This window comes from Leptosomus discolor, chromosome 2 (assembly GCF_034619465.1).
Source record: "Leptosomus discolor isolate bLepDis1 chromosome 2, bLepDis1.hap2, whole genome shotgun sequence".
NCBI lineage: Eukaryota > Metazoa > Chordata > Aves > Leptosomiformes > Leptosomidae > Leptosomus > Leptosomus discolor.
Window position 1 is genome coordinate 73,215,439 of NC_141392.1, and position 16,006 is coordinate 73,231,444.

The window sequence follows — 16,006 nt, forward strand, 5'->3', positions numbered from 1 at the left end:
ATGAGGGAGGAGTAAGGTCAGGCCAGCAGCACACCCAAAGTATGAGAAAACATCTTTCTTAACACCAATACGTGTTTGGTGTCTTTACTCTGGTATCATAAATTCACACCTAAGGTCTGTTTTGAAAGTATAATGAAATAAGGCGGCAAACAACATAGTGTTGTTAGAAAGCATACATCAGTAATACTATCTGAGGCATGCATAATCAGAAATTCACGTCAGTCTCAAAGCTTTCTCTATAGCCTACGTAGAACACATCTTTTCCTGAGGTTTCAGCACGGTTATTCAGTGTTTCTGCAAGTTAACTCAGTCAGAATACAACTATAAATATTTAGCTGGGTGTCATCTATTTAAATATATTGCTATACTAAATAGAGCTCTTGTGATCAACAGTTACCTGAGCTGAACAGAACAACGTGGTCAGCAGTCAGTTTTGCAGTGCCAGAATAAATACAGACCATCTTTCCATTACTACTTGAAAGCAGGACATTTATTCAACCACAATTACAAGTGTTAAAAGGATAAGGACCTTAAATCTATAAAAAGACCAGTAGGGGACTGTGGGACTTACACAGTTTCTTCTGTTTGGTTTGTTTAAAGAGATAATTCTTTATTGGATTTCAAAATATGAATATAGATAGGACTGCACAGCCCTGCAGATTACCTCAACAAAAGATGATGTGCATTCTGAAACTCAGAAGAAGTGTTATTTATTTTGCAATTAGCAAGGTAAATATTTTCTTCACCAAGACATTTTCTAGTCCCATGCAGTCCAAAGTGGCTAGTGTTGAAACAGAAAATACCCTCCATGTAAATACAAAGAAATAACAGTAACAAAACAAAGAAACAACACGAAACAAAACAAGCTCCCCCCCCCCCCCAATTTCCCACAGATATTGCATTCCCAAATTTTCTTGCTTCCTGTTTCTCTGGGTTCATTTGACTGTGACCAGTAAGAAGCTGAAAAACCTCTGTATTAGTTTTCCCCATTAAGGTACAGTGGAACACTGTTCCCCTGCACTCCCAGTGAGGGCTTACCTGGCCACTATCACAGAAGCGTGCAAACACCCTCCACCATTGTATGACGGAAAGGGAGAGAGGACAGTTTTAAACCATGGTGTTGAGATGATTTAGGAGTTTCCGCAGTGCCATAAACTGCGCCACAAACTAGGAAGCCAAATTACTCCTTTAACTTCATGGCAGGCTTTCAAAGTTCTCTTAGAAACTCCTAAGTGCCTTTCTGTCACAACTTAAAATTGGAGACTCGAGAACTTCTTCACCAGAGATGGTGCTACAAGTTATCAGACCCCTTTGCAAAACGGTAGCTACCATGAGTTTTGGGTATAAGCAATTTAATAGAGGAAGACTTGTCACAGCCGAGGGCCAAATCCTCAAAGTTTACGTCAGGCAGATAGCAAAACTAGAACTGACAACATCAGAAAGCACTAGTCATTGATACTGAGCCAGAAGCAGCAGAAGAATTGTGTCTTCTTAACAGTGTTGAGATTTTATGCCATCGATAAAAGTTACTCCAAATTTTTCAGACTAATTTTTAAACCTCAGGAAAAATCTCCCACCAACACATTCTTGCCTCTTCAGAGCTGAGATTACCTAGCCAAATGAAAGGAGTAAACACCTTCCCCGGTTCCTTGGGTACCATATTTTAACATAAATAGTAAATATAAACTACCAAAAAAAAAAAAAAAAATCAGGATTAAGACTAAAAGCCAATTATTAAAAATAAGACAAATTCCGAGTTAAAGCTGTGAATTATTACTTTCAATGAACTCACGGTTCTTTGAAACTAAGCACATGCTTTGTGCTTAGATGGTGAAAAAAAATATGTGAAAGAATCACATATTCCAAATCAAACCAATAAATCTAAACATAATCACACTGAAAATCCTCAGCATCAGGAACGTATTTAGCCAGTTCCAAACTACCGCAAGGACCTAGCCCAACCTTTCTCTGAGTTTTGCGTCTCCTCTGTCCTTCTTTTTTTTGGGGGTGGCTGTGATGGGAGTGGTTGCTTATTTTATTACAATTCATGCTTAATTAAGATGTTCTACATCATAAGCAGTTGCTTATTGTGGGACTCATTCAAGTCACTTTGCGAGTAACTTGCAGGATTGTGGTGAAAGTCAGTTCCCATTTCCCAAATCATGGTGTCACTTCCACGTTACTTATGCATGTGGGAATAAGACACTGAAGCAACAGGGGGTTTTGGAAAGCATGCGTAGAGTGCATGCTTTCCAACAACATTCAACAACAAACCGAACATTCAGTCAGCAAATATGATGAAATACTGTGGACTGCTGCAAATGGCATTAAAGACTCTGTGATTCCAGTACCTACTTCACATGGTTCAGAGAAACTCTATTTTTAATCTTTATTGCAGTGAAGTTTAGAACTTAAGCTATTGCATCGCCATAGCATCTACCATGGCTACCTTTACATAGGAAGAAGCAGCCAATATATAACTAAAAAGCAAGTTCTGGAGTGGTGCAATGGATCAAACATTATTCCTAACTATTATAGTAATGGGACAGGGGGAGCAGGAGGGAGCAAAGACACCTTCATTTGTAAGCAACAACAACTTTCTAAATGCATAGCTTAAACAAAAGCATCTGTTTGTTTATAATTTGAAAACAGATATGCAAATAACCTTTCCTGTTTAAAACGTGCTGTTACTGTAAATAGGTATACACAAGTATGTCTGCTGCCTGTATTTTTGCATATGCAAATATACACCAAAGCCTACCTTTCGTATGCATGCTTAGAGCTAAATGCGTGTTAATGCTCTGCCAATAGGAAATATCCACAGCAACAGGGAAAACATACAAAAGCAGTGAACTCCAATTCTACCTTAGCTTTCCATACCCACAAAAAATAAAACCTCAAACCAAAGAAGTAGCATAAGATAGTACAATAGGGTGGAGCTGAGGTTAAACACAGGGACAACGGGTTTGCCTGTATATACCTTCTGACCCCACAATCATCCCTATTTACGCAGAGACACACAGAGATTATTCACCTTCCTGCCCAGAAGGAGCCAAGGCAGGAAGTGAGGCTGCTGGGCAAATATCAGTGTACATTATTGGTGCTTTTGTAACGTAAGTGTGCCTGCTTTGGGGGTATTTATGAATTAGGCTAGAAATTAGCATTAAACTGTGAGTGCATAAAACTGTCGCCTGCTGTTCTTAACTTTCTTAACCAAATATTGTCAAATTAGCAACAACCACACTTCCCACTGAGGGCTGTATATTTAAATGTTTTAAAATCAAAAGCTATTTTTGGATTTATGTGAACCTAAAAAGGGGCTAGAGTTGCATTTCTTCAAGGAGGAAATAAAGTCTAGGCCCATACATTTGCTGCCTCTGTTAAAAGTGGATGACTGGATTCTCATTTGAATTTATAGAGAATAATTTTTAAATTAAGCACCTTGAGAAGTTACACAAACAACTTGAGGACAAAGCTTCCTTCTCCAAAAAGTTAAAAGGAACTGAATGCACATATGGGGAGTAGAAATGCCATCTCAGACATGCAAACATTCTCTGAAAATCACTGACAAGATTGGGCATGCAAGCTTAATGGAGAAAGTAGTCTTTAGTCTGAAGACCCCTTCAGAGGAAAGGGTTTATTCACAAAAATGGAACATAGTGTTGTTTAGAGGATGGCTAGGAAGAAGAATAGAAGAACTGTTCAACAATACATTAAATAAATGATTGCAGCAGTCTTAACTCACAACATTAATACAGCCCTCTAGTAAGCAAAGGTATTAGCACAATTGTAAGCAGAATAGACGTGATGGTCCACTGGTCTCTTTCAGTACAGTAACTCGTGTTCTAGGATATTTGCCATAACACATAAAAGCCAAAAAAAGTTGTCACTTGAAGACTGTAGAATTAAACAAAGACACAAAGCAGGTAAAATTCAGCCCACGTTAACCTGTCATTCCACAGGATAGCCACACAGTTCAGGGCCACCAGCCCAGTCTTCTGGCTGGAACACCTGTTACTACAGGTGTCCCTTCTGTACCTACTGTGCATGAGAACTCAGAGGCACGCTATTCATTTGTATTCCCATAACATAACATGTTAGTACCCTTGCCTGATTATAATATTTCTACACTTGGTATTAGAATATGGGTGCATGTGTGTTCTTCTGCAAAGATACTGCTTGTACCTCACCAAAAGGCTCCTCAGACAGTTTCCACAAACGGCATAAGCTAATTTGAAAAATACATGCTTCTTTCATCAGGACAGTAATTTGTAGCATATGCTTAGCTTCCTTTAGTGACACACATATCATTTATCTTTGCTTTTTCCACTAACCTTTGGTGCAAGGGAAAAGAAGTCCTATAAGACTGAATACCATATAACAATGTCTAAGAAGTCTGCAGTTGGCAAAGGAGTTTTAATACACATAGAAAATTTATATGTAGGTATTTTTGCTGAGAATGTTTGATAAAAGCAAAGTGTACTATATATTTAGTTCTACAGTTTCACCCTAAATCAGAAAGGTTTGTTTCTTCTCTCTTACTTTGTTCTTCAATCTCAAATGTTTCAGTCCCAAACAATTCAAGGCTTGAAAGCTACTGCCTATTTAACACTAATCAAAGTGATGCTGAAACACTGCAAGATTCTATTATTTATTCAAAAAACAGAAGTCACAATGTGTGGATACAGTCTATTAAGCAAGACTGGTTTAACAAACTTTCTTAACTGCTAAAACGAGTTTAAAATCTGAAAGAAAAAAAAGGGAGACAAGCTGTATTCAAGTTTGACCCACCAACAGTAAACCAGCAGTAGTTTAAACTTACTAAACTGAAACCATGCATCTAGTAAAAGTACAGCAATAGCTGCATTTGATTGAACAAATCTTAAGAAAAAGTTAATTGCTGACTGCAGTAAAGCTCAAAAAAGCTCTATCAGCCCCAAACATCAGCCTGTATAACACTTGCAAATTCAAGCAGTATGTATTTCAATACACTTGTTACAACTAGACACAATGAAGTTCTCATTGTGTAAGGTAAGCTTGCATTTCAGGAATTCATAATACAGAAACATTACTTGTAGAATACATCATATATGTAGTACCTTACCTCCAGCATCAAAACAAAAGTCTAGAAATATAATGTGAAGATAATCTCCTAAAATAACAACTGCTTAAAAGTAATCTTCAGGTTCTCGCACAACTCCCTTATTAACATCTTAATTGATCTTTAGTTCCCCACGCATATCTCAATGAACAGTTACTCACATAAGTAGTCTCTATAGTCTTTAGTGGGGTTACTTCTTAAAGTAACACCTCACAAAAGTTCAAAATGCACAGTTCTTTCCTTAAAACATTTACAGAGAAATCCAAACGAAGCACTTAGCACTACCAACCTTACTTAGAAGTTCGTGATTTTTCCCAATGTCACCTTTCTCAGTTCTAAAAACAGAGGGGCCTTAAGACTTTAGAAAATACAAGCTATGAGCCATATAATTTAATCAACAATAAGAAACCCAAGCGAAGAAGAAGAAAAACAAACAAAAACTTAACAGGATCTAGGATGACTGCCCAAAATAGCTTCCCCCACCCCCAAGAAACACACATATACACACAGATAATTACTGCTTACTGATTTTTGGGGAGGAGCTTATGCCTAGCAGTCACCCAACTAGGGGGAAAATCATATAAATACTCAAGGGTGACACTGGAAATCATCAGCTTCTGCTCACTCACCAGTGGCAGAACAACTCCTCAACAGAGGAGGATTCACTGCTCTACCACTCTGCATCGGAGCTCCACAACATTTTGGTATGTTATGATTTCATTTCAGTCTACTCTGTTTTGAAGCTAACTTCCACAGGGTACATGTTTTCTGGCTGGGAGGGAAGGGAGTTGATATTCAAGGGCCAGTGATAGCATCCTTACTGCCACTGGGGCTACTTGAAAGGCTACAGATAAAAGCCTTGTTTCAAGAAATGCAATGTGAGATTTTTGCCACTGATGCTGAAGGAGCCAGGACTTCACACTTCATTTGCTACAGCATTAAGACAGAGGCAATAAGGTAGTGGCAGAGCGTCTATGTATTCCCACTGAAAACTTTCTTCATTTCAGGAGGTTTGATACATGCAACTCCTGAACTTACTGCTGGAGCCCTAGTGTAACAAGGAAAATAAACAGTTTCTGAAGACCTGGTTTTAACTAGGCTGGCATCCATTTCAAATTATTCTTTTTCTAAGACTAAGACTATTGCCTCTAAGCTGTCTATACAAGAGGCCTATCATTCAAAGTGATAACAATACCGATTCCTTTTTTCTTAGAAGATTTTTCACTAGTGAAAGCAGAAGGAAGTAAGCACAAAATAATATTACTTTTAATACCAATACTTTAAGGAAACTCATTTATTCATGCACAAGAAACAGAACTGAACAGATTTTCTTTATAACAAACTTTTTCTCCCTTTTCTAAAACAGAACGGGTTTGGAAACATGCATTTACAAATATCCTTGCTGCTGCTGTTTTGTCTGAACATTGTCCATGGTAGCGATGGATATTTTTCTGAGCGATATCAGAAACAATCCAGCATCAAGGGGCCGCATTTTCTACCATTCAATGTGAAGAGTCAAGGTAAGTTTAATATTTTTTGATAATAAATTAACACAATTATTCCTAGTGGGTCAATACATAAACAAAAGCTCTTTGTTTATACTATTGGTATTCAACTTTCACTAACAGCTTTGGTTTATTAAAATAACATCATCAATGCAGAAAGAACTGGCAGTGGCTCTGGTAGTTGCCTCCTACTGACAAAGATGCACACTTGTTACAGACAATTTTTTTTTTTTTTCCCACACAATAATCACTAAAGGCATATAGAGCAGAAACAAAATCACAGCTACAGATCTTATCTTCAGTAGTGGGAATCATACAACTTGACTGTGTACATAATTATGTACAACATGCTAATTATCCTCAAATTTCTTGATTCAGCGCTGGGGTTTCTAACAATAGACCTGTCATCTACAATATTCAGAAAGAACTTTTACATATTCTGTCATGTTATCGCTACTCAAAACAGAGCTTAGGTGTGAATTTAAATATATATGATACATGTGGGCTAACGAAGACCTATTTAAAGTCTAGAAAGGCAAAATAAATTGATACACAATTTATTTTGTAATTGTCATAAAAGTGTGACAAACTTCTACATAGTTTTATTCATGAGTGATTTAAGCAAATAATTATTAGACTAATCTCATAACAAGTCTAGCTTTTTTTATGAAAAGTTCTCTTCATTTCATAAATCATTCTTATGGCAGACTGTATAGACAATAAGTAATTGCAATGGTATAATTGTGACATCTTATTTCTGGGTACCCTCTCTGTCCTTGTAAGTCAAATAGGTGGCTGTACTTTGTGTTTGAAACTATTTTAGTTCAGTTTTATTTTTCCATGCTTAGGCCACAGCCTTTTTAAAAAACTTAAAGTCCAAACTTCTGACTGCATAGGTACTGGCTTTATCTCACAAGTTTGATCAGTATGATCAAAAGTCTCTATCCCCCAAAGTATGATCAGTAGTCTCTATTCTAAATTATCACCACTAGAATTGAGAGAACTGAATCTCCCTTGTAAACATCCCTCTCTTCCCCCCCCCCAAGAACAACCTCATTTTCTTTCAGACATCTCAACAGGCTATTCAAAATAGCTTTCACTTTTTTTGTATCCCATCCGCTTTTAGTTGTAATAATCATACTTGGGCAGAAATGAGGAAACTGAATGACAGACTCAGAAAACAGCATTCGCAAATAAGCTTATCTTCACCAGAAAAAGTACATTTTAGTTTATATCTACATCAGAAAATAGGGTAGCACAACAGAAGCAGATCTGGAGAGCAGAAGAGTTGCTGCTTCAGGCATTGCATACACATTACCTTCATTTAGGAGGTTTCATTTCAGAATAGCTCTATTTTGATCCTATGGACTGGATGCTCATGAGCAGCAAGTCCAAAGACACAGCCACTGGTCTCACCCCAATCAGCTCCAGCCCACATGCTCCAAGTATGCTCTGCAGTAAGAACCAAGCAAAAGCAGTACAGCTGGGAAACCTACCCCCAAAAATGGTCTTCTGGGCTGTATTGAAATACTGTCACAGTTTCACCCATTGTCTTCAGCACAAAGACTTCCTAGAATCCTACCAGCACTCTCACACCGGATTTAGGTATAGGTATATGTACATAAACAGCTACTCTGAGGACTTACTAACTGGAATTTTCCACTGAGTTAAAGTTGTATTTCCTCCCTCTCCCCTCATTAACTTTTCATAGTTTTTTCCCACTACTTTATTCAGAACAATTTACATATTTATATTATTTTTAAGTGAAGTACAATATTTACTTGGTTATCTTCTACCATACTTCACTTACTCATCTTCTCATAGCATTCCCCCCCCCCCCCCCCCCCCCGAAACTATTTGGAAAGGGGAAAACCAGCAGCAAATTAAGGAAGGAGCAGGGTAGAGAAGGGGAAATAAATTGTCCTGAACTAAGTTTTCACTTTATATGCTAATGCAGAACCTAATGTGCATGAAACTTCATATTTAGAATGAGAATGATTATATCAACATGTGAGAAGTGTAAAAAGCTGTCTATTTAGGAAATGAAGTCTATATCCTTAGACCTCAAGAGCAGCAACAACCTACAGTTTTACATATGTGGGAGTCCAGTCATGCAAAAATCAGTTGAGAAATCTTCATTTGGGGAACAAGCATCAAAATGGAGGACTGGAAAACCACTGCTATTCTTAGTCTGGAAAATAAGTGTCCTTTTAGAAGAGTTTAAAGAGAGCAGACTTAGAGATCACAATTTCTACTCTGAAATGATCATGGAAGAATAAAACATGAGACTTCTTACAGAACCAAATTTATCTAATTATGGTTGAGTGAGCTCTTCTGTATGGAAGTAGCTTAAGTAGCATATGGCAAGCTTTTCACCATAGCTCACTTTTCCTATTTGGTCACCAAACATTGGCTTCCAGAGACTTAGTTACCAATAAATTCTCTTTTTGTTTTGTACAGCTTTGTCAAAAGGCAGCCTGGAACTAAAGTTTCAGTCTGGGCCCAAACTAGTGACTCAGGACAGTAATAGATCATACAAATTCTGTTGGCAATCAAAACCTATTAAAGCTCCATTTAATTTAGTGAAATTGTTTTAACAGTTTTAAAAATTTTGTTCTTAACAGTCAGAATATGCTTTCCTTTTCTCTACGTATTTAGTGCTACCATTTTTTAAATAGACATAATTTTTAAATTTCAAGCTCTTTGGCTTGAAATCTTCGAAAAGTCCGAGTTGAGAATAATCATTGAATTAAGCCTGACTGTTCAGCAACGCTTAAATAAGCCATTACTGCAGGTTATGTGAAAGTCTTCATATTTAATTCAATACATAAATAGGGTTTGACTGCACTCAGAGAATGTAAACAAATTTTGCATCAAGATACATGCCAAGGAGTAGCCAACCACTACTTCAAATTTTCCTGGTAAAAATCCTACTTCTGTAATGTGTTCAGCTGTCCTTTCCTCAAAGGACTTACCATTGTCCCTAGACAGCACAATTACCAGATATTTTCATCTAAGACCAGCACAATTCTGAAATAACATCGCTCCTCACAGCAAATCTGTGTAGTAACATGAACACTGATAAAGTCTCTAGCATCTTATGCAAAAAAGGCAGCATCCACTATTTTGTGAACCCAGGACTGATACAAAGTTGCATCTGAACCATAGTAAAATTAAGAAAGAGTAGCACTCTGAAGCTAAAGTCTGATACAATTTGACACCAAAACAAAAAACAATAATTAGATCAAGTGCAGTAACTGCTTGTTACTTAAACACAGCTGAATAAAATGAACGTTGCCTCCCCCCCCAAAGAAATTAACCTCACTCTGACTGCTAAAGAACAAAATACACTGGGTAAGCCGGGACACAGTTCTTGAGTTGTCGTTACGAAAGAGCGCACCTGGCTGCGGTCACTGTTGTCTTCTGCCAAAGCACCTACATAAATGCTTGGTTTTGGATTCGATACAGTTGATGTAAAAACCTATTCATATTTTTTCCCCCAATGCTTCACAAGTGAAACAGCATTAACTCAGGAACCTGTTTAGGTATTTGTACTAAGGCTTTGATCTATCTAACCTGCCTGTATGCTCTGATGTGAACGAACAGTTTTTGAAGTTTGATCCATATATAGAACCTATGGAATAAATTCTGAGTCCTCCAGTTAGTAAGCTGTTTTCTCTGACAGCAGCTCTTTTATCTGTAGCGAAGAGAAAATTTGTAAAGTGTAAAGAACATTTACATGCCTCTTCTGCTGCAGGGTACGTGTTCATCCTGACAGGCTTAAGCCCTTTCCAAATTATTTTTTCATACGATATAGTTCAATATTTGCCATATCTTATGTCACCTATATAACAGAAAAATTTGCAATTGCACCCTACCAAATCTGGGAGTTCAGTAGCAAGAAATCCAACAATATCAGTAAGATACCAAAGACTGCACCAGACTTGTCACTGGTACTCACAGATTCCACAATCTCCTTTGCAGCTGAGAAGGATATGTGTTTGCATTTTCAGTTTGTCAATAAATCACAGACATTGCTTTCTTTCTACATGTAGGATTTTAACAGCTATCTTCCTTTTCATTGCCTTAAGGAGGAAGGTGTGCAAAATATGGTGATACACATTTGTGCTGATTTTATGAATCAGAGAAAGAAAAAAGCGCACTCTCTACACCTGATAGTTAAGAACAACTTCCCTGACAATACAGGAAGACAGTAACCTTGCAGATCCAATATCAAACCAAAATAAAATGTATTTCATATATACATCTATATTATTTTTTTAAATACAACATGTACAAGAATAGTTTTCTTCCTCCCTCATCTAATTTTTTGGTCATCAAGACTAGCTGCAGATTAGAAAAATCAATTTATTATCTAAGAGACAGCAGAATAGTCATTGGATAAACTTTTTATATATATATATATATACACACACACACACACATATATATACACACACATACACACACACTGCTTTTTTTTGTAAGAGACTGAAATGCAAATTTTAACTCATCCAATCGTTGGTTGATTATCAATCTCTTCTAAATAAGCAAACAGAATATGTTGCCATTATAAAAACCAGGCTCTTCCTCTATCCCTCAATTTTTAAAAATAATTAAATTAACAGTTATCATAGGCATGGTATTTCGTTCCATAATGCTGCCAGTTGCTGCAAACTAGTGAAATAGTCCCACAAAATCCATTTTAATCTTGCCTGTAATGTCCCACTAATCAGCATCCTAATTCCAACATGAAGCTGCAAGCTCTCCCAAAGTGCACAGAGAACCACACAGTAAGCTTGTTTGTTTATTCCTCTATTTGTGACATTTGGTTCAGTGGCTCCACCTGCTGTTTTGATAACTAAGAAAATGAAGTACAATTCATTGAAATGAAACAATACAAGAAAAAAGAACAAAACAATGCCAGAATTCTGACTGGAATAAGCTGAATTACCAGTTATGACATTGCCATTTTGTGAAATTTTTACGACAAACAAAAATCTTTAAGACAGTTTTTGAAAAACATAACATTCATATCTTTAACAAAAAACAGAGCCGTGGCCCACTTCTGGAAAGAGGGAGATGAAGGACAAAAACCTAACTAAAATGTAGCACAAAGCAGTTTCAGAAAAGCGGCTACACCTGCACAGGAAGCTGTCTCTGGTTTCGTTCATCAAGATACAAGTCTGATGACTTGCTGAATCAGTTACTTGGGTTTTTGTGGGTTTTTTGTTTGGTGGGTTGTTTTTTTTTTTTTTTCCTCCTTCCTTAATGGTTTGCATCTACTTGCACAGCATCTTTTAAACTCTCTGATGACCCTAAAACATATTGAAGCAAAAGAAAAAATTCTAGAGGCCTTGTAGCTCACAACACAACTCCAACAAATTTGCACTTCTTGTAAGAGCTCTATGACACTTTTGCTCGGAACATCAGGTTCTCAGTGATCAAACACAGTATTAGAAACTTGACTTCTATGAGGTTCAAGTTAAGTCAACCCTTCACACATTTCATCACAATGCTAGAAGTCTGCAACTCTGTTACAGCTGCCCTGGTTGACCCAATATCCTCTCTCTCACAGGTGTGCAGATAAGGGGTGAACAAGGACCCCCTGGTCCCCCAGGCCCTATTGGACCAAGAGGACAACCAGGTCCTGCAGGAAAGCCAGGGTTTGGGAGTCCTGGTCCCCAAGGCCCTCCTGGTCCCCCAGGACCACCTGGATTCTCTGCAGTTGGAAAGCCAGGCATGCCAGGTCTACCAGGAAAGCCAGGAGACAGAGGACTAAATGGTGAGAAAGGAGAAGCTGGACCTATTGGGCTCCCAGGAGCAAGAGGGCCACAAGGACCCCCTGGCACTCCTGGCCCTGCAGGACTGTCTGTTCCTGGCAAGCCAGGACCACAAGGACCTCCAGGAGCTCAAGGGCCAAGGGGCCTCCCTGGTGAGAAGGGAGAGCCAGGAATCCCTGGTATAAATGGACAAAAGGGAGAAACTGGATTCGGTGTTCCAGGCCGCCCAGGCAACAGGGGTCTTCCAGGCCCACAGGGACCCAGGGGCCTACCTGGTCCTGCTGGGGTAGGGAAGCCTGGCGAAAACGGTCTTCCAGGTCAGTCAGGTATGAAAGGTGACAGAGGTTTACCAGGTGCACCTGGAGCGGCTGGTATCCCAGGTCCCCAGGGTCCTCCAGGAGAACCTGGAGAACCTGGCATTGGCAAGCCTGGGCCAATGGGACCACCAGGAGCAGCAGGCATCCCTGGAGCCAAGGGACACCCCGGACCTGCAGGCTTGCCTGGATCCCCAGGTCTTCCAGGATTTGGAAAGCCAGGATTGCCAGGGATGAAGGGACACAGAGGGCCTGAAGGTCCTCCTGGCCTTCCAGGACCTAAAGGAGACCAAGGCCCAGCAGGTGTGCCAGGAGAACCAGGGCCTGCCGGGCCACCAGGGAACATGGGCCCTCAAGGACTCAAAGGCTTGCCCGGTGAGAACGGCCTACCTGGGCCCAAAGGCGATGTGGGCCCTGCAGGCTCTCCGGGATTCCCAGGGGCCAAGGGTGAACGAGGTCTACCAGGATTAGAAGGAAAACCAGGATACCCAGGTGAGCAGGGTCCTGCCGGTCCTAAGGGACACCCAGGTTTCCCAGGTCCAAAAGGTGACACCGGCCATGCTGGGCTACCTGGCTTGCCCGGTCCAATGGGTCCACAAGGAGTTAAGGGAGTGCCAGGGATCAACGGCGAGCCAGGCCCCAGAGGGCCTTCAGGAATACCTGGGATCAGAGGCCCCATTGGCCCCCCTGGCCTACCAGGAGCCCCTGGTGCGAAAGGTGAGCCAGGAGCACCAGGACTGCCAGGCCCAGCAGGTATTTCTACAAAAGGCTTAAGCGGACCCATGGGACCACCTGGACCCCCTGGGCCTAAAGGCAACAATGGAGAGCCTGGCTTGCCAGGACCGCCAGGTCCTCCTGGTCCCCCCGGCCAAGCTGTAATCCCACAGATGCCCGAAGGTTACGTTAAAGCAGGAGAGTCTCGGGAGCTATCAGGAATGTCTTTCATGAAAGGAGGAGTAAACCAAGCTCTTACAGGGATGCCAGTGTCTGCTTTCAGTGTCATCCTCTCAAAAGCCTACCCTGGGGCAACAGTCCCCATCAAATTTGACAAGATCCTGTACAACAGGCAGCAGCACTATGACCCCAGAACAGGAATCTTCACGTGCAGGATCCCTGGACTGTACTATTTCGCTTACCACGTACATGCAAAAGGAACGAATGTTTGGGTTGCACTCTACAAAAATGGTTCCCCACTCATGTACACCTATGATGAATACAAGAAAGGATACCTCGACCAGGCTTCTGGCAGCGCTGTCATTGATCTCATGGAGAATGATCAAGTATGGCTCCAACTGCCCAATTCAGAATCTAATGGTCTCTATTCCTCCGACTATGTTCACTCTTCTTTCTCAGGTTTCCTATTTGCTCATATCTAATATCCCACTTAAACTGTCCTGACATGCTCTCCTTCAGGCCATTTTAACTGGGCACTGATCTGATTCGTCATTAGCAGGTCATGCAACTTCAACTTTGCAACAGAAATGGAGGAGGGAGTGAGAAGGTGGAAGAGATTGGTTCAAACCTAGTAGAATAATATTCTATGTTTTTAGAGAATTACCATAAGAAATTTGTTTCAAATGATGATCAGTTGTCCTACTGAACGCAACATTAAAATTTTATGAATTAATATAATGCACCAGCCTCTCTCTCCTTTTTTTTTTTTAAATATTTTTTTAAAAATAGGATTTTTTTTTAAAAAAAGGAAAATCAGAATTTCTAACTACAACTCTCATGACACAAAGTAGCCATTCCAGGGCTCTAGAACATACTTCACTACACCTGAATTAACTGAAGGTATTATTCAAAGTAAACAGTCTCAGATACACCACAGTCATCATACCAACTGGATAATACACTTCAGGAACATTCTGCTATTTGTCAGATTCATTTTTAAGCTATCAAACAGGAGTCAAGAAAAAAATTCTAATACAGTGCATACCATGCCACAGTTTTAATTTAGTTCCCATTTTCTTACTACTGAATAACTACCTTGGAGAAAGGTAATTTACAAATTACTACCTGTTACTGAAGATCTAAGACTTTCACAATATGAAAAAGCAACCAGATTTGAAGCCTAAAAATCCACTTAGCTTCACTAATGCACATCTTGCAATCTGCAGCAACAAGTTCAATATTTTTAAGCTCCTAACATTCTGTAAAACTAAAATATTCAGAGTACTGCAAAACAACTATCACCAAATCCAGACATTAAAAACCTAACAAGCATGCAGATAACTCACACAACCAGAACAGCTTTACCACCCCAAAATTGGAGACAATCTTTGCACTGATTTTCCCTGAACAGTTCATTCCTTTAAAACACAATAGCCTGGGGAAAACATTTTACTTACACAGTATCTTTTCAGATGATGATAGTAATTAGTCAATAGACATAATATTTACCATACCTACATACACTCAATGTCTCACAAACATTAGAAATTACATTAATCTGTTATGGAATTGCGAAAAGTAATCTAGCTTAGTAAAATTAGTGCTTATAAAGTACAAATCCATAATGATCACACATCTCTTCCAATGATAGTTACCATTCACCTGCTTTAGAAGCATCATATAGACCAAGATCTTACGAACTCTTAAACTATTATTTTTAGCTTCATTTTTTTAAACAGAAGTTTTTCATCACTTGCACTAAAAGAACATAAGCCTAAGTTCTGAAGTTCTGTGATCTTACCACTTCTTCATGAAAGCAGAATCTGAGGCTTGTTACCTTGTGTACATTTGAAATCTGTAGTATGTGATAATATGTTGGGATTAATTAAAAAAGCAAGGACACCTTTAGATTGGTCCACAAAAATCACAGAACAGTTTGGGTTGGAAAGGACCTGAAAGATCATCTAGTTCCACCCCCCCTGCCATGGGCAGGGACACCTTCCACTAGACCAGGTTGCTCCAAGCCCCATCCAACCTGGCCTTGAACACTGCCAGGGAGGGGGCAGCCACAGCTTCTCTGGGCAACCTGTGACAGTGTCTCACCACCCTCACAGTGAAGAATTTCTTCCTAATATCTAATCTAAATCCGCCCTCTTCCAGTTTGAAACCATTACCTCTCATCCTATCACCACACTCCCTGATCAAGAGTCCCTCCCCACCTTTCCTGTAGGCCCCCTTTAAGCACTGGGAGGCCGCTGTAAGGTCTCCCTGGAGCCTTCTCTTCTCCAGGCTGAACAACCCCAACTCTCTCAGCCTGTCCTCACAGGGGAGGTGCTCCAGCCCCCTGATCATCTTTGTGGCCTCCTCTGGACCCACTCGAGCAGGCCCATGTCTTCCTTACCCTTGAGG

General features: G+C 39.8%; 2 protein-coding genes across 3 annotated transcripts in view; one reads left to right on the forward strand and one right to left on the reverse strand.

Moving 5' to 3' along the window:
* The window catches only part of NT5DC1 (5'-nucleotidase domain containing 1), a 153,892-nt gene that overhangs the window by 121,681 nt on the left and 16,205 nt on the right, over positions 1 to 16,006 (reverse strand). The window lies entirely within an intron of this gene.
* On the forward strand, positions 6,483 to 14,079 carry COL10A1 (collagen type X alpha 1 chain). The gene is made up of 2 exons (XM_009958859.2): positions 6,483 to 6,621; positions 12,185 to 14,079. Exons 1-2 carry the CDS (start codon positions 6,483 to 6,485, stop codon positions 14,077 to 14,079), a joined length of 2,034 nt encoding a protein of 677 aa, XP_009957161.2.

Bases quoted from the DNA above. Each gene is read 5' to 3' on its own strand.
- COL10A1 (XM_009958859.2), top strand. From the start codon at position 6,483: ATGCATTTACAAATATCCTTGCTGCTGCTGTTTTGTCTGAACATTGTC. The intron at 6,622-12,184 runs GTAAGTTTAATA...TCTCTCTCACAG, and splicing joins ATTCAATGTGAAGAGTCAAG to GTGTGCAGATAAGGGGTGAA.